The following is a 19,604-nucleotide window of genomic DNA, read 5'->3' as shown; positions in this document are numbered from 1 at the left end:
TCTGCCTACACACCAGCTGGCCTGGTTATGGCTGGGTTTGCCCTGTTCCTTTGGGGGGAATCAATGACAAATGCCTTTCTCTCCATAAGATTGGTGGTTCTAGATCTTGAAACAAGATTAAGACAAGACAAAAGTATGCAAGGAGTCTTGTTTATTTCAGGATGGAGGGTGGACCATTTAAGAGTAACAGGTGCGACATTCGGATTGATTTTCTGGATTTTACTTCTCAAAGAGTCTGGAAAGAAGATTTAAGCAGCTCAGACGGGATTTCTACTGATAACCCCCTGGGATGGTTTGACGATGCCCTTCCTTTAGCTCTTCAATTCCTTTACCTTTGAAGCTCCTGGGCCTGGGCCTCTCCTTTGCTTAGGAGAGATAGCCGCTTGTCTTTGGCAGCTGGGCAGTTTTGTAACGACAGCTGGCCACCCAGCCAAGGGACAGTGGCAGGAGCAAACATCCCAGCCTGATAAGACTGCTTATGCAGAAGCAAGGGGGAAAAAAAAGATCCTATCTTTCCTTTTTTTTTTTTTTTTATTTGTGGTTCTCTGGCTGTAGGGTTATGTTTCCAAGAGAAGAGACAGACAAGGCTGGCAAGAACCAATGTCCTCAGTTTGGGAGCGCGACCTGCAATTCCTTCAGAGGCCAAAATAAACTGCAGGACAGAGAGTCCTAACAGTGCAGTGGTTGGTCCCCAACAACCACAAACCGGTAGTTACAGCCTCAGGGGTGAAATTCTTCAGTCCACATCAGACACTCAGGAGGTGAAGACATAGGGATTATCTAGCCAGTCCCCCAGCTTTGAGGCAGATGGATGTCATCACCCCACAGGGCAGACAGTTGCCAAGTGTCATCTGGAAGACTGTCAGGAGCCCCTCCTAGCATTATGCTTTGAAATCACAAGCAAGCGCCCCCATGTCTGGGCAGAATCTTCCAGGCTCTACAGTAAAGCTGTCCCCCTCCCCCATATCCATTCTTCCACCCATATTCTACAAGCCTATGACAAGGGAAAGAAACTAATCATAAAACCTGATCCTAAAAGCCTTCTGATACTTGCAGACAGCGATTACATATTCACTCAGCCAAGGTCTCCCTGCTCCATTTAAAACAAAAGAGGTTCTCCACTCACGCCCTTCCCACTCCACCAGAAGACGTATTTCTGGAACCAGCGCTGGCCATCCCGAAAGTTGCTATTTCCCTTAGTTGAGGGCGAAGTTAGCGAATCCGTAGCTGCGAAGTCTCAACTCGGGGGAGGGGGCGACAGCCCGGGCGGGGGAGAGCGGCGAGGAGGAGGGACTAGAAGGAAGGACACTGCCCCCTACTTCAGCGAGGTCGCTGCCTAAGCCGCTGGAGCCGCCGGTCTGGGTTTTGGGAGGGAGGAGTGGCGGCCGTGGCGGAGCGGCGTGGACTCCGCACCCGCGGCTCGGTGCCAGTTCGGTACCTGGCGGGCCGGGCGCGCCTCGCAGGCCGGCCGCCCGGGGCGCGGAGGGTGTGAGCGCGCGCGCCCCCTCCGTGCCCGCTCAGCCTCGCGCGCGTCTCAGGGGAGGCTCCGCCGAGAGGCGCCGGGGGAACCCGCAGCCTCAGTCCTGCCGCCGGCGGAGCTTTGTGCGGCGGCGGCGGCGGCTCCGAGTCCCACCTGCTGGCGGCGGAGAGACAAGGAAGGGGAAGAAGAAGGAGGAGGAGGGGCAGGAGGCGGCGGCGCGAGCCCACTCCTCCCGCCGGCGCCCACCTCCCGGGGGCTCCGCAGTCCCCAGCTCTCGGCCTGCAGGCGTCCCGCCCCCGGCCCGGCCCGGCCTCAGGTCCACGCCGCGGCGGCCGCTGCTGCAGCCCCGGCAGCCCGGCCCGGCCCGCCCGGCCCGGCCGCCGCCACCCGGAGCCGCCGGCGAGTTTGAGGCGAGCGCGGGGCGCCCGGCTCCGCCTCGATGTGCCCGGGAGCCGCCTCGGCGCCCCAGCCCCGCTGAGCAGCCCCCCAGCGCAGAGCGGCCGGCCCGAGAGGGCGAGCGAGGAGGCGCGGCGAGCCCCGGAGAGAGGGGGCCAGCGAGAGAGGAAGAGCGAGCCCGAGAGCGAGCGCAGGGAGCAGACACCATGCCGGGCTGGAAGAAGAATATCCCCATCTGCTTGCAGGCGGAAGAGCAGGAGAGAGGTGAGTGAGGCGACGGGGCGGGGGAAGGCAGGGAAGGGGGGTCCGGGCCAGGGGCCGCCCCCGGTGCCTCCCTCTCCCCCAGCTCCCCCTGACCTGTCCACCGGCCGACGGGGGAGGGGCGCCGCGCCCTCCGGGGCCGCTGGCGGATAGAGGCGGCGCCGTGCGAACTCGGACCGATTTCTTCGGTGGGGGTGGGGGGGGTGGGGACGGTGGGGGGGGGGCGGTGCGGGGAGAAGGGGAAAGAGGGAGGCTGCGGTAGGCAGGGAACTTTTCGTTTGGGGAAAGATTTTTTCGAGGTGGGGGGCGTAGGGGGTACTGTAGCTTCTCCGGGGCCCGCTTGCACGTGGAGCCCTGGGCGCCTGCCTGCGGGGTGGGCGCTGGTAGGGGGTCCTGCAGTGTTTAAAGTGACTTTTCAAACTTTCCTGCCTCTCCCGCGGCCGCCTTCGCGGTGTCCCTGCCTCTGGCTGGGCTCGATGGTGCTAGGAAGCCCAAAGTTGCTGGAGATTCAGGGACGAGGAGGAGGAGGAGGAGCAGGGGGAGGAAGAGCTTCGGGGCGGGAAGTGGGCGCTGCCGCAGGTCTCCGGAGGGGGGGAGGGGAGGAGGAGAATGCTGTCCCTAGGCTGGGGGTCTGGGGCTGGGAGCGATGCCTGGGAGATGAGTTATGCCCTAGCGCAGTCCCTGCTGTCAAGTTACTACCGCAGGACTGCGGGCTTTTCATAATTACTGTCTATTTTCTTTTGTAAAGGCGACTGTCCGTGCCAGGTTGCTTGTAGACCTTTTGTTGCTTGACGAAGTGTGCTGGGCACGTTGCTTCCAAGTGACTTGAGAGGAAAGTTGAAGGGCCTTTGTACCTCAAAGGCTCGGTTCTGTTGAGGTCATTCCACGCTGGTTTGGATTGTGCAGAGGCTGGCCAGGGAGCTCAGCTCGGTAACCTGGATGTGATGTACTGAGTGCACCAGAATTTCCTATACAGGCCCCACGGGGCTAGAGAGGTGTGCGCCGTGACTCTGCTGGCATCCAGAGGGACCCTGGCTGGCAAGGTCCACCAGGGTTTATTCTCCTGCTCCTCCCACCCCTGCTGGCCTTGGCTTCGAGGAAAATGCTTTAGAATTGGATGTGCTTCCGGATGCTGGGTCCGCATGGGCTGTGGCAGCAGTCGGTGCTGAGGTTAAACGGTGCTGTGTGGGTGGGTGGGTGAGGAAAGCAGGGGGAGGCAAATCTGGTGCGTGGAGAAGGCAGAGAAGGCAGAGTTGTCAGGAGAGCTTAACTCCGGCAGCTTGATGAGTTGGTATGGAGGGTGGTTTGGTTATTGGGCATGCCAAAAGTTTCAGGCTTTTGAAATAATGCTTACTTACTGAAGAGCCAATGTACGATTTCCAGTTTTTCTCTAGGTGGCACAACCTGTCTTTGGTTTATATCCTGTTTAATGACTCAGGGAATTCATCCCTTTTTAACCACTTCCTTATTAGATATGTGCATTCATTTTCCAGCACTCTTTCTGGCAGGGGACCTTATGTTTACCCATTCAAAAGGCACCCCTGCTTTAGAAATGCTCCTGGTTTTCCCTCTAGGAAATCATATCTTAAAAGTTGCAAATAGTGGTACTAATAATTTATAACCAGGTAAAAAGCACTAAATGAAAGCATTCTGTCAAGCATGGAGTGTCTGTCCTGTCCACTGAATGTCATGATGAACTTGGTGTTAAATGGATCTGTTTGCTAAAAACATCAAAAATCGTGGTACTTCTAACAAGTTTTATCAGAATGCTGAAACGGGTAGATTTTTGAATGGTGACAAAATGTACTTGTATGTCTTTTAGAAATGTATGGTAACTTTGAAAGATGATCACCTAATCTGCTTGGAGGAGATAAGACTGAATTTCCTCCAGAACATAAAAATCTGAGTCAGAAATGGGGTATTCTTTACCTTCTCCAATAGAATACAGGCATGTTTGTTACTTGGTGTCTTTTTACACTTTAAAGATTTCTTCTTGCTTATATTATATGATGCTTTTCTAATTAGCATTGTATCTGATTTGCTTGTGGCATTTCTTTTTGGGGTCCTGATTCACTGGGAATGCACAATTATATGTGTTTTGTTCTCTTTAAAACCTACCTGGTGTCTCTGTTTGAGTTGCGTGTGCGTGCACATATGTACATATATATTTAAATTAACTGCGCTGCCTGTATGATTTTTAATGCACATGTCAGAGGATACTGCTTGGAATTGCTTATTCTTTTGGAAGAATATTATTGGAATGAGTAGTTTTTTCTATATGCGTTTGTCATCAGCTTATATTTAGGTTTTTTTTCCCTTTGGAATTTACAATTTTAAATGATTCAAATAGTGTTGAATTAGTTCTTGTTAAATATAAACAAAAATGTTGAACTATCAGGTTGGTCAGGAAAATAATGGACATAGAGGGAACAAGTACATGTTACATTTTCTCTGGGGATAACATTGGACAAAATGCCATTTCTAATATCTTACCATTAAAGTCTGATGTTGGTTGTGCTCACATAACCATTGCTCTTTTCATATTCCTCCCCCCCCAACTCCAATTTATATTTAAACATTCTGAAACCTATCATGGAGACTACTCTAGCATAGCATTTTTTCATGCAGATTCTGTTTAGCTAAATCTCTTCCCGAAACTTAATGCAAATGAATACAGATTGCTAGCTTCTTTAAGGACTACTTATTTTTACAAGTATTTCTTAGCATTAATGTTTATAAAATATCCTAATCTCAACTCAAGGATTTAGGGAACCTGCCTTCTTGGTATGTATCATATACAAAGAGATTTGGCCAGTATGTCTAATTTCATGACATACCTATACACCATTCCTAACTTGGGTTCATCTTGAAGGCTTCTGTCAAGATGATATTGAGTGAACTATTGCTATTGCATGCAATGCTGAGCAGAGAAACTGTAGCATATGGGTTATTGCAGTTAATGCAGTTACTTCCAAAATGACATGTTAAGATTCACTCATGTACGATGACATACTATTAAAATTCAGGACACATTTCTCTATCTCCTCCCTCCTCCGATTTTCTGCCTGAGATGATAAACCCAATCCATTTAGAAGTCACCCAATACATTTTTGGCTAAATGTTTCAGAAGAGAAAGGACTCTAAAAACTGTTAATTAACCCACTCAAATTAGATTAAGTAATATATTAGTTGTTTTAATCTGCTCATTGGTTTATCATGTGTAATAGAAATATAGTTGTTAAGGGAAACGTTGGTAATTAATGATGCTTCCTTTGGCTTGTAGCTTCCCTTCTGATTTCTGTGGCTTTGGTTAGTAAATATTCGTGTGTGTGTGTGTGTGTGTGTGTGTGTGTGTGTGTGTATGTTTATTCACCAGGGGAAAATGTATGCATTTTGTATAGCTCCCTTTCTCCTGGCGTTTCTATTCTTCTCATATGTTTTGGAGGTGTACAAATAAACTTGAGAACTTTCTTTTGGACTTCAGTAGGAATTATTGTATCTGGGCTTTTGCTTCTGTTTTGTTGAATGAGAGTTTCTGGATCCCTTTAGATATAAAGACTTTAGTTTTTATAAAATATCAGTGAGAAAGCACAGGGGGCTTAAGTAGTGTGCTTTATTATTGTCTTTGGTTTGTTTCATTTTCCACACCACAAGGAGATCTGTTGACCCTATTGTACACAGCCTGCTTATCAAAAATTCCAATTTGAAATTTGACTTTTGACTGGAGAGTGCTGTGGGGAAAAGAGAAGAAATCAAAACGAATGGAGAGTCTGCTATGTGTTGGGCATGGTGGTTGACACTTCACATGCATTATTTGGTACAGTCCTTACCACATGCCCGTAAGGTAGGTATTATTATTTCCCCTGACAGATGAAGAAACTGATGCTCACAGAACAAAAAAAAAAATGCCTAAAGTTAAAAGGCCAAGACTTAGGGCACCAGTTTTTAAAGAGAGAATTCAAAAAAGAAGTTAAGTTATATTTCTTGAGATGGAATTTTTAGCATTATACACATGCGTGCATGCGTGTGCGCGCGCGCGCGCGCGCACACACACACACACACACACACACACACACACACAACATGGATTTTTTGGACCTATTTAGCGGACACTAAATCTTTCATTAAGAATTTATAGAAAGAGTTTTTTAGTCATGGATAGTGGGACAAAGCTTCCAAAGTATGTTTTGGGCTTTTGACAAACTGACCAGATGGGTTTATTAACTCTAACAATAAGGATTGAAATGTCAACATATTTTTAAGTAGAATTATTTGGTTAAACTTAAAGACAGTCATTTAAGTGAAAGGCTTTTCTCTAACTACTTGTTATAATTCCATAGTTTTCCTTGTTTTCAAAGAGCATTTGCCGTGAAGGCAAGAATTAATAAGAATTAAGTATTTTTCCTCACCGCGATGAACTGGGAAACTACTGTATCGTTAATAGCCATTGTGCATTTGCTCTTTTGCCAACATTTTTTTTAATTAAAGCCATTCATCTGAACTCTCAGCCTAGCTATCTATCAGAAGGCCCAGTAGCCAAACAGATAATGCTTTCTTCTGTGGTAAGCTGATTGGTTTTTGTTTTTTTTTTTCATGAAGAAAAAGAAGTACCAATTTAAATTGGTAAAGACAATTGAGAATTGAATATCATAGTTTTTAAAACTGTTATATTAAATGCTGCATGATGGCTGATGGTTTAAGGTTTTTAGGATTTGATCTGCTTACGTTCAGTTAAGTTATAATAGTAGTTTAGTCATACAAAATATAAAAGTAATAGTAATACAAAGCAACATGTCCAACAGAGAACAATATTCAAATGCAAAAGCAAAACCTGACTTTGAATCTCTTGATTTATCTTTTGTTAAAGTCTATTTCTTCATAAATTCAAAGATTACCTAAATATAAATATAAAAACTTATCAATACAAATTTCCTTTTTTAAGAAACCTACTTGTTTAGGCATGTCAGTGACCAAAGGGTGCCGTCAGTTTTAAGGGAAAGTTAATGTTCTTGAAATGTATCTGCTGTGGGGCACCTGGGTGGCTCAGTCGGTTGAGTGACCGACTTCGGCTCAGGTCATGATCTCACGGTTTGCGAGTTCGAGCCCCGCGTCGGGCTCTGTGCTGACAGCTCGGAGCCTGGAGCCTGCTTCCGATTCTGGGTCTCCCTCTCTCTCTGCCCCTCCCCCTCTCATGCTCTGTCTCTCTCTGTCTCAGAAATAAGTAAACATAAAAAAAAATAAATGTATCTGCTGATTAAAATGCACCTGATTGAATTTCTTACTGTCTTTCATTTCAACAGTGATTAAACTTTAAGCAGCAAATCAGGTGTTGAAAAGAATGTGAAAACGTGGTTAGTATTCTAGATAGATTCCTTAGCTCCACCCAGCACAGTGGTGGACAGTAAGATACTTGAAGTCAAACAACAGTGGGTTTAAATTCCATCAGCACTTTCTAGCTCTGTGCTCTTTTAAGTTCTCAAAGCCCTTGTATTCTCTTTTTGAAGATGAGGACAAATAACATCTACCTCTTGGGAGGAGTAAATGAAATTAACAAATGTGGAATTTATGATAGTACCTTTCATATAGTTCTGGCTCAGTAATAGCAACTCATTATTTTTATGATATCTTGATATAGATCTGTAAACTTAACACCTCAAGGTGTCCTGATGATAAAATGATAAATTTTTATTCTTTAAAAACTTTATAAACCAGTAAAAAAAAGTCCAGGGTTTTGTGAAAAGCTATACTAAGCTGCAGAACTTTATGAGGTCATTGATAAAGTCGAGTCTAACTGTCACAAAGATGAAGAAAGTCCTAAGGCCACACTTTTTCATACATGCAGCAAACTTTTATTTACCACTCACTGCCATGATGGGTACCAGGGATGAGAAAATCATGGTTCCCATTTTCAAGAAGACTGTTATGGGTAGTTATAGAGTCATGGATGTGACAAATAACTCAGTACAGCCTCTCTTCTCCTGTAAAGATTAGTGCCAAGGGAGCAGAGAAGAGGGATTGACTGTATTGAAGAGGTGGCACAGAGGAAGTGTTAAAAGACTTGAAGGAAGGAGAAGAACTTAGAAGGTTGGATGGGGATGTGAGGATGGATATTTCAGGCAGCGGGTATGGTGTGCTCCAAAGCGTTGTAGAATAAATTATACCAGGAACCACTATTGGTTTCTTAAGGAGCCAAAGTGTAGAATAAGACCATGCATATGGAGTGTAGAATATGAATATTCATTTCCCCATGAGGTAGGGAAGCTGGTTGGAGAAGAGGAGCCTAGAGAGGGCCAGATTTGGAAGAACTTTATATATGTCGGATGAAAGAGTTCAGATTGCATCCATCAGGTGTTGGGTGAGTTGAAGGACTTCCGACAGAGAAGTGAAGGGATCAGATTTATATCTTGGAAAGGTCATCCTGGTAACAAGGAGAAAAGATTGGGGAAAGGGAGATTCTGGAGGGGTGGGGTCACGTAGGAGGCTACTGCCCTGTTTCAGGCCTGCAGAGATACTCAGGAGGAGGACAGGTGAATGTAAGAAACATGGGGCATGTAGGTTTTTGGTTTAGACTGTGATTAGAATCAGACTGTGTCTTGAGACCCAGTGCCTTGATACAGACACTGGTATTCTTCTACCTCATGTTGCCTTTCTTTATTTCCTCTTCATCAAGTTTATATCGGGGAGGAGGAAGGGGGGGAATATAAACATGATCTGATAGAACAATGTGAAAATAGAAGGCCACCAAAGTGATTGGGTCATAGTGATGGCTTAATGTGCACAAGTTTTGTTTAGTTGTTTTTAATTATGTAAAATTCGTATACCGTCTGATCCTAAAGGAAAAATAATTATTATCCTGTGCATTAGTCTTCTATAACTAATTAGGAATTTTAAGTGACCCTTAAAAAAATTTATTTATTTATTTATTTTTAAATTTACATTCAAGTTATCATATAGTGCAACAATGATTTCAGGAGTAGATTCGTTAGTGCCCCTTACCCATTTAGCCCATCCCGCCTCCCACAACCCCTCCAGTAATCCTCTGTTTGTTCTCTATGTTTAAGTCTCTTATGTTTTTATATTATTTTTCCTTCCCTTCCCTTATTTTCACCTATTTTGTACCTTAAATTCCTCATATGAGTGAAGTCATATGATATTTGTATTTCTCTGACTAATTTCGCTTAGCGTAATACCCTTTAGTTCCATCCACGTGGTTGCAGATGGCAAGATTTCATTCTTTTTGATTGCTGAGTAATACTCCAGTGTGTGTGTATGTGTGTGTGTGTGCGTGTGCGTGTGTGTGTGCGTGTGTGTGTGTGTGCGTCTGTGTGTGCGTGTGTGTGTATCCATTCATTTTTATCAATTCATCTGTTGGATATTTGGGCTCTTTCCATACTTTGGCTGTTGTTGATAGCACTGCTATAAACATTGGGGTACATGTGTCCCTTTGAAACAACATACCTGTATCCCTTGGATAAATACCTAGTAGTGCAGTTGCTGGGTTGTAGGGTAGTTCTATTTTTACTTTTTTGAGGAACCTCCATACTGTTTTCCAGAGTGGCTGCACCAGCTTGCATTCCCACCAGCAGTGCAAAAGAGATCCTCTTTCTCTGCATCCTCGCCCACATCTGTTGTTGCCTGAGTTGTGAATATTTGCCATTCTGACAGGTGTGAGGTGGTATCTCATGGTTTTGATTTGTATTTTCCTGATGATGAGTGATGTTGAGCATTTTTTCACGTGTCAGTTGGCCATCTGGATGTCTTCTTTGGAGAAGTGTTTATTCGTGTCTTTTGCCCATTTGTTCCCTGGATTATTTGTTTTTTGGGTGTTGAGTTTGATAAGTTCTTTGTAGATTTTGGATACTAACCCTTTATCTGTTATGTCATTTGCAAGTATCTTTTCCCATTCCACTGGTTGCCTTTTAGTTTTGCTGATTGTTTCCTTTGCGGTACAGAAGTTTTTTATCTTGATGAGGTCCCAGTAGTTCATTTTTGCTTTTGTTTCCCTTGCCTTCGGAGACGTGTTGAGTAAGAAGTTGCTGTGGCCAAGGTCAAAGAGGTTTGTGCCTGCTTTCTCCTCGAGGATTTTGATGACTTCCTGTCTTATGTTTACACTTGATCTTAGCCAAAAGGCCGAGAAGTGATTCCCTGTCTCACGTTTAGGTCTTTCATCCATTTTGAGTTTATTTTTGTGTACGGTGTAAGAAAGTGGTCCAGGTTCATTTTCTGCATGTCGCTGTCCAGTTTTCCCAGCACCATTTGCTGAAGAGACTGTTGTTATTCCATTGGATATTCTTTCCTGCTTTGTCAAAGATTAGTTGGCTATAAGTTTGTGGGCTCATTTTGGGGTTCTGTATTCTGTTCCATTGATCTGAGTGTCTGTTTTTGTGCCAGTACCATACTGTCTTGATGATTACAGCTTTGTAATACAGCTTGAAATCTGGAATTATGATGCCTCCAGATTTGGTTTTCTTTTTCAGGATTGCTTTGGCTATCTGGGGTCTTTTCTGGTTCCATACAAATTTTAGGATTGTTTGTCCTAGCTCTGTGAAGAACGCTGGTGTTATTTTGGTACGGATTGCATTGAATATGTAGATTTCTTTGGGTAGTATTGACATTTTAACAATATTTGTTCTTCTAATCCAGGTATGTGATTTTTTTTTAATTGAAAGAGAAATGTGGTAGTTATTATGTTGTGGAAATGTCTTTCCTACTAATAGAATTGGGTGGGGTTTTTAACATTATTATTTTCTGAAAACAACTAAATGCTCTGTGAATAATGTTTAAAAATAGTTCGTATATAGGACTCAAAATGACAAAACTGGGGTTCAAGTCCTCTCTCAGCCATCTTCCTGATCTTTTGGCCTAGGCATAGACTGCCCCCCCCCCCCCCCCCCCCCCCCGTGAAACTCCCTTTTCTCATCTCTGAAATGAGGATGATTCTTGGCATACTGACCTCCTGGGATTATGTTATGGAGTGAAACCTGTTAATTTTACATGACAAAGGGGAGAAGTAAAAACCTTAATTCTCTGGGCACCCGGCTGGCTACTCTTGATCTTGGGGTTGTAAATTTGCGGCCCCCATTGGGTGTAGAGATTACTTAAAAACAGGAAAAAAATCTTCCAAAATGAAGTTCAGCTATGTTATGAGGTTTGCCGTGTTAGGCTCCCATTTGGTTGCAAAACAACTCAAATAATGCAACTAAATTACAATACATTCAAAGCTGCACCAGAAGTCAGCCTCTTTCCTGGTTGTCCTTGGAAAAGTCCAGCTCAGACTAGGAGTCGACCTTGTCTCTTGCGCCCTGTTGTTCGGTTTCTGCTTCTCACCAGTCCAAGCTTCTGATCTCAACCCAATGTCCAAGGGACCATTACTTCTCAAATTGAAATCATGTATAGAACCTTTTTACAGGAGAAAAAATTTCTTGCAGATATCCACTGCTGACTTCATTTTTACTATGCTGCTTAAATATGTACTAACATAAAACTAGGTGTAAATTCCTGATGCTTATAGCTCTCATACAATCACAGAACCACAACAGATTTTACAAGTGAAATACAAACAAAACTACTAAAAAATCAATAACTTTCAAATTAATGACATTTATTTCATGTGACTTGATATTGTTTGCCTGAAACTAAATCTCCTCTTGGAGCGTGAATATGGTACTTGCTGCTGTGGAAAGTAACGTTGTCACATGCTGCTATGGAAAGTAATATTACCTTTTTTTCTCCCCCACTGGCTGAACTCCTTTGGAACCTTGGTTTTAACAATCTGTTGTTACTTGGTTGTTTTGGGCATGAACACATCATTTATATGTGAAGTCCTCCATTCTTTCTTTTTAAATTTTTTAATTTTTTTTAACATCTATTTATTATTGAGAGAGAGAGAGACAGACAGACAGACAGACAGAGCATGAGCACGGGAGGGGCAGAGAGAGGGGGAGACACCGAATCCGAAGCAGGCTCCAGGCTCCGAGCTGTCAGCACAGAACCCGACGTGGGTCTCGAACTCACGGAGTGTGAGATCATGACCTGAGCCGAAGTCAGACACCTAACCGACTGAGCCACCCAGACGGCCCTGAAGCCCTCCATTCTTATTGGTCTGCTTTACACCATGGTGATCCTAAATACAAAAGCCAGCATTGGCTTTGCAGCTGGTAGCAGCAGTGGGCTACATGCTGATCTGTGTTAGTGCTTCTTAAACTATTCTGATGGAGGGCTCTTTTCATCCCAGTCTGGTAAGTGGTCCCATACAGCCCAGTGAGTGTACTAGGGCTCACCTGAGTTACCGGAGTCTGACCACATCTGTATATGTCTTTACCCTGTTCAGTGAGGTGAGCGCATTAATCCCAGACTGGGATGCTGGGGCGGTGGCACATTGCTATAGGAGTTTCTGAATGCCTGACTTCATTTTCAGTATTTATCTAACCATGGGCGAGTAATAAACAGTTTTCCTGACTGACACTGACCACAGACCACACTTTGGATAGTACTGGGTTAGAACATGTTTATGTGGCAGGGGTTAGGGAGGAAGGTTCGGAAGGATGGGAGAAAGGTGTGTGTGTGTGTAAAAATGTACACAGTACATTTGAGATATACAAATGAAACATTATTTTCTGTAGCTGCTTTCCCCTTGCCTTTGAGATCCCACTCATGTTGAAGATGGAAAACGTCTGATCTTATTAATTAAGAGCATAGTAGTTTTCAGTTTAAACACTCTTTCTTTGGTGGTTGCTCTCATTTCTCAAGGGTGTTCCTTCCCTCATTCTCTGAAGGGGAAAGTTAGTATCTTCATGGCGCTGGGTGAAGGGCATTTGATTCACTGTGTGACCCTCACTTTGTCCCCTGCTCTGCACTTGGCATGCTTGGTGACTGGGCGCTGTGCCCTGGTCTCCACTGAAATGAGACTGTTCCCATTTGGTCTTTGAATGTCATCCTGGCAGCTGATTTGGACTTCCTGGACCTTGCCGTTGTGTCTACTTGTGAGATCCTGTAGCCCGTGACCGTCTTGTCAAAACTATGCCTTTTTTAAGTACCAGTCCTGTCAGCATTTCTGTATCCCTCTTGGGCACTTAACTCTTTCCCTTGAATCATGGTGGAGTTTGTGGGATCTTGGGAGGTGCCCTCACCACCTCTGCAGATCTGGCACCTTCTGCAGACACTACCGCTGCTTTGCTCTCATGCCATGTTGAATGCTGTCTCTGCCAAATAACCATCATGCCGGGTGATGAGGATCACTCGTCAGAAAGTTCACTATTGCCCTTAAAGCTACACAGGTGTTTTTCTCTCTTTTTGCACTTGTCAAGGAGTTTTAAATCCTTGCAGCATATTGGACACTTGTATCTGATTATTTGTACCCCTGTCCCTTCCTGTTTTTCTCATTCTGTGCTGTATCAGATATCTAGAATGGCTTCAGTGACTTGAAAACTTAAAACTAGAAGGCACAAGGGTCAAAAGGGTGAGTGAACACAAGGAATAGTCCTGTTCGCATCTTAGGTGGGTTCCTCTCCGTAAGATCGGAATGTCAGAGAAGAAAGAAAGAAGTAGCCTAGAGTTGACGTAGCCTGAAGCTGACCGATACCTTGTATTGCACACACACCTTTTTCACTTAATAGTTTTATTAGAAATCTGCCCTTTATATTTCATCAGCAGATGTGTGAACGTGAGAACTGACATAGTTCTTCTCATGATTGGAAGTGTAATTGCAACGTGCATTAGCAATTAGATATTCATGTATTTTATTTATTTATTAAACATTTTTTAACGTTTATTTATTTTTGAGAGACAGAGAGAGACAGAGCATGAGCGGGGGAGGGGCAGAAAGAGAGGGAGACACAGAATCCAAAGTAGGCTCCAGGCTCCGAGCTGTCAGCACAGAGCCCAGTGTGGGGCTTGAACCCACAAACCATGAGATCATGACCTGAGCTGAAGTCAGGCGCTTAATCGACTGAGCCACCCAGGCGCCTCAGATACTGATGTATTTTAAAAGGTTTACTTTTTATTCTGAAGAAAGATGTTTAAAAGAGATCACTAGATATCCTTAAGACTTCTAGTATGAATTGATGCTAGAATTATTATTTTACTAGCCAAGTGTTAATTTAGTTTATTTTCACAATTGTTGAATAGAGCAGACAGTATGAAAGTCTGATACAGAGTTTGACATCTTTTTATTAGTAGAGTCTATGTCTTTTTAAGGACAGTTCATAATTTGAGAAAAAATTAAGGAAGATGGTTTTTACCTGTTAGTACATTAAACAACAACACCAAAACAGTAGATAATAACATAGGTGAATAATCAGATAATAATGTAGTAGTATTTATTTGTTCATTTATTCTGATACATACTCTGTGAATAGTTTTCCTCCTTGATATCTTATGATGTCAAGTATTTGTCTCTCCTGTTGCTGATCTTCTAAATGCCATTGACACAGACTGTGGACTGTGCTAACGTGCTCACCAAGTCATACTTCGACAGTCAGGATTTCTCCGTTGCCCTCCTCAGAAGTGTCAGGATTGTTGACTAAAAGAGATTGGCATTAAAATTAGATTTTTCAGATGAATTCAAGTGTTTCTTTTTAAATGTGTAATTTTCCAGTGTGTGCAGAGCACATTTTCATTAAATGAAAACCTTGAACAAGGCAATATAAATTTAGTTTCTTTGTTACTGTTTCACTTTTCTCCCCCCCATAATTTTAGTTAGGAGAATGAAAATTTGCCAGGCTAGAAGCCAACACCTGTAGTGCTGCATCTGCTGAGGAAGTACCTCATCTGGCTTTGATCGTGCACTTGAATGCTGATGTATGTTTTATATCAGCTGATATATGGTGCTGGTATGTGTGTGTGTGTGTGTGTGTGTGTGTGTGTGTGTGTGTGTGTAAAAGCCCTACCAATGAAGGGTAGTCTTGCTTTCTCATCAAGAATCTATAATGTTATTGGGTGTGATCTGAGCCCTGCATTCAGTGATACGTTTACTCAAAACCCCACCCTTCTCGCTTCGACTCATCATAGTGAAAAAGGAAGGAGAACGATGTATTAATTTTCTTGGGATTTCCTAACGAAGTACCACTGACTGGGTGGCTCAGACAACAAAAATTTATTTTCTCACAGTTCTGGAGGCTAGAAGTCCTTGATCAAGGTGTCATGTTAGTTTCTGGTGGGAGGTCTCTCCTTGGGCTGCCAACAGCTGCCTTCCCCACTGTGTGTGCTCACATGGCCTTTCCCTGGAATATGCATGAGGTGCAGGTGGAGAGAACTCTCTACTGTGTCTTCATACAAGGACACTAATCCTGTGGGATCAGGGCCCCACCCCTGTGATGTCATTTAACTTTAATTACTTCCTGGAGGCCCCATCTCCAAATACAGCCATGCTGGGGGTAAGGGCTTCAACACAGGGACAGAAACATCCAGTCCATAACAGGCAGGAACAAAATCAGTCAATGGCATATATAATGTTTCTATACGTTTCATCTTTCAGCATCTGGAAACTGCTCCTTTTGCACAGAAGTTAATGTACTTAGAAGATGGTTTTAAAATACAGCCTCCAAATTTTTTTTTTTTTTTGATAGTTTTCCCACTGAGTATCTGTGTCCCCTCCATTGGGATCTGGGCAGGCTTGTGGCTGCTTTAAGCAACAGAGTATGCTGAGACTGACACTGTGTGACTTTTGGGGCTCAGGTACAACAGATGGTGTGGCTTCCCCCTTGTTAGCTGGAACACTTGGTTTGGAGCTCTGAGCCACCACCGGGCTCTCCTGCTTCTGGTGAGTCACCACACTGTGTGGAAGTCAGTTCACTTGGAGAGGCCCGCATGTAGGTGCCCTGTTTGTCTATCCTGGCCTTCAGTCTTCCCAACCTAGGTACCAGACGTGTGAGTGGATGAGCCTGTGGATAATTTCAGCCCTCAGCTGTTGAGTGCCCTGGCCTGTGACTCTTCCTAGCTGGGGCCGCAGACCATCATGGAATCGATACAAGCCATTGTGTCTGTCATGTCTGAATTCTTGATCTGTGGACTCTATTAGCATCATTAAATGGTTCATAAAAAGCAGCTACATTTCGGGGTAATTTGTTACATGGCAATGGTAAGTGAAACAGAGGCTGTATGGCCCCGTTTTAGATCCCTTATCTCCTGTTCTGTTGCACTCTCTGGAACTCGTTGTTTATCATCAGCAACATCCTTTATAGCCTCAGCCTCCCCTGGAACTTCCCCTTCCCTTTCTCGATCTAACTGAAACATGGCTCTTCCATTGCTTCCTTTGTGTCCTCTCAGGCGGTCCTACTCCTGGAGGAGGGACAGAAGGTCCTTTCCGTTCTTCTTTGCTGTTTCCAGTCAGTTTTCTTCCCCTCCTTTCTGAAAATTTGTAATTTTGAATCTCGTGCTATAGCACCCTACAAACCACTGCTCCTCTCTGTTGTGGTCACTTCTCTGCGGTATGTGACCATTTTAACTCCTGGCTCACTGCCACTTGTTCCAATGTGGCTTCTGTCATAATTCTTATGACTTCAATATTCATATAAATGGTCCCTCCAGTTTCTTGGTTTGCTTCTCCATCCTGTGTCTTTCTGTCTTTCGGTTGTTATATCCGACTCTCTACCTCAGCTGCTCGCTTCTGTGACCACATTCTACACCAGCCGTTTTCAAAGTGAGGTCCAGGGGCCCCTTGGGGCTGCAAGCCATTTTCAGAGGGTCTGTTAGGTCAAAACTATTGCCACAATAATACTAAGACATTATTTGCCTTTTTAATATCTTTGTCTTGGGAAAGCTTTCCAGAGAGCTGCATGATGTGATGAACATCTTCATTCTGGCCACTAATGGAATACATGCTTGTATATTCTTGTGTTTAAAAATTTTTGTTTTAATATTGATATTGTAAATATTAGTAGACATACCTTGCATAACCAAAAACTTTTTTAAGGTCCTCACTAGTTTCTGGGAATGGAAAGCCACGCTGAGACCAACATGTTTGAGAATGGCTGTCCCAATACTTGTCGTTACTAATGACTGCACCCTCCATTATCTCATTCTGCTCTCCAGTTGGCACCTGTCTTTCTGTAATCCTGACTCCAACGGACTTCAATTCCAGTAGGGCCTAAAATCCATCGGCTCTCCCCTCTTTATACGTACTGTTAACACTCCTCTCAGGTCTTCATTTCCCTTCTTTCCAGCTTGACTTTCCATGATATCATATAATCAGTCTTTTAGGAGGATTCTTAATTCGTTCATGCCTCTCTCATTTGGTAGGACTCATCTGGAAAACCCGGTGAAACTCCCTACCACTCTAGTTTACTTCTGTAAAATTTAATGTGGTTGGAGAAAAACACTCAGCCAAGCTGACTGCTTTCGCCTTAATGCTGTGATTACTGATCCCCAACGGGCCCTTAGTGCTGCTAGGTTATCAGGCTGCATTATCTTGGTCAATTCATTCATGCCTCTGCTCTCCCAGATGACTGATACCTCCCACTCTTCCCTGTTTCCTCGAACCTTCAACACCTCCTCTTCCATTCTCACCCTCAGCTGAAAACTCTGCTTCCTATTTCACTTAGAAAACAGAAGCAATTAGAAGAGCATTTCTGTTTGCCTCTCTGCCCATATATTTTGTCTTCACTCTTGGTACTGTGGTTGAACTGTGTGCTCCTGTGCAAGGCCGGCTCTCTACTTGTACACACGATCCCATTCCCTCTTGCCCACTCCAGAACATGGCTCCAACATATTCTACCGCCCTCTCCAGCATCATCAGTCTCCCCCTCTGCTGGATTATTGCCATTATGCATACATCCATGGTATTATTTCACCTACTTTTTCACCTCTTTTGACTCTCAATCCCTCTGGTTACCACTACAATTTTCTGTTCCCCTTACTAGTGAAATCCCTTGAGAGATGTTCCTATGTTCACTCTGTAATATTTCTTTTTTTATTCTCTCTTGAACCTTGTCCGGTCCAATTTTTGTGCCCTATTCTATCTTCTACCAAGAAAACCAATGACCTCCATATTGTTAAGCCTGGTGGCCAATTCTCAATCACCTATCTCCTGACCAGTCAACAGAATTTGACATCATTAACTACTCCCCTCTGGAAACACTTCATTCATGTGGTCACTGGCCCATCACATTGTCCTACTTTTCCTCGTCCCTCATCAGCTACTCCTCTTGGTCTCTTCTGGTATTTTTTCCTTGGATCCCTGACATCTAAATATTGGAGTGCACTAGGTTTTGGTCCTTGTACCTCCTGTTCTTTTGTGCTCCCCTCCAGTCTTACTGGTGCTGGTGCTTCCCCCGTTTGTATCTCCAGCCTATTCCTTTCTTTTAATCCAAGGCTTCTGGATTCCTTGATTTGCAACAGTTCCATTTGACTATCTGACAGGCAGGCATCTTGCACCTAATATACCTAAAATCAAGTTCCTGACTTTCTCCCTCAAACCTATGCCTCATTTTGTTTCTGTCTTACTGCTTGTTCATGGCAAAGCCCCTGGTATCTTCCTGGATTCCTCTACTTCTTCATATCTCACCTCCAGGGTGTTAGATCCTGGATCCTATGTGTGGAATCCTGTTGATTCCATCTTCAGAATATATCTAGAATCTGATTGTCATCACCTACCTCTACCACGTCCAATTCAGCTACCAGCATCTGTATTAGCTAGATTACCACATTTTCCTCCTAACTGGTTTTCTGTTTGTCCCCTTGTCCTTTGTTCTTACAACAGTTTTCTGTAGAACGGCCAGAGTGATCATTTAACATGTCAGGTCTGCTCAAAACACTTTAATGGTGGCCCATCTCACCCAGAGTAAAAGCCAAAGTAGAAGGCCTTAATAACGAGGCCCTGTATAATCTCTGTTACCAATTTATCCTTATTTCTCTGTCCTAGCCCCCCCTCATTTAATCTACTGCAGTCAGACTGGGCTTAGCAACACCCAGTTTACTCCTATCTCAGGGTCCTTCTTTGTGCTCACTCTTCTCTTTGCTTGTAAGACTTCCTTTCTCACCTTCTTCAAATTTTTGTGTAAATGTCACTTTCTTAGTGAGGTCTTCCCTTACTAGCTTATTTGAAATCACAACCTCCTCAACACTCTTTCTCTTTCTTGCTTTAATTTGTTCCTTAGGACCATATGACATACCACTTATTTTACTTATTTATTTGTGTTTTGTGTATGCCTAGTGTTTATTGTTACTGGAAGCTCCCCGAGGGCAAGGATTTTTGTCTGATCTATTACTGCTATATCCCTAACACACAGAGAATACTTGGTTCACAGTAGGTTCTCAATTGAGTTTCCAAGTCAGTGGTACTCAGAGAGCAGGAGAAATGATTTTCGGATGATAGAGTAGTGAAGTTCACATGTAGGTTTCGTGTTGCTTTTCAGGGTTTATCTTTGAACTTGAAGCACTTTGATTCTGGCAGAAGATTCTTCTTCCCCTAGATTTTCATACCGCCTCATTCCTGGTCTCCCCTATGGGGTTGAAGAATTGGGGGATCTAA

General features: G+C 43.9%; 1 protein-coding gene across 8 annotated transcripts in view; it reads left to right on the top strand.

Annotated features, from left to right (window-relative positions):
- The first annotated feature begins 1,815 nt into the window (after positions 1-1,815).
- GRIP1 (glutamate receptor interacting protein 1) overlaps positions 1,816-19,604 on the top strand; it is a 687,726-nt gene continuing 669,937 nt past the window's right edge. For 7 of the 8 annotated variants that reach the window (XM_043562973.1, XM_043562977.1, XM_043562975.1 and 4 more), the window contains exon 1: positions 1,849-2,140. In XM_043562973.1, the coding sequence (XP_043418908.1) occupies positions 2,083-2,140 (58 nt within the window). In that variant the 5' untranslated portion in view covers positions 1,849-2,082. Of the gene's footprint in view, positions 2,141-19,604 lie in introns of all 8 variants that reach the window. The other variant, XM_043562978.1, reaches the window with a different exon arrangement.

The sequence above is a fragment of the Prionailurus bengalensis genome, chromosome B4 (assembly GCF_016509475.1).
Source record: "Prionailurus bengalensis isolate Pbe53 chromosome B4, Fcat_Pben_1.1_paternal_pri, whole genome shotgun sequence".
NCBI classification, from domain to species: domain Eukaryota; kingdom Metazoa; phylum Chordata; class Mammalia; order Carnivora; family Felidae; genus Prionailurus; species Prionailurus bengalensis.
The sequence above is the reverse complement of the archived record's forward strand: the minus strand, read 5'-3'. Positions and strand labels throughout refer to the sequence as shown.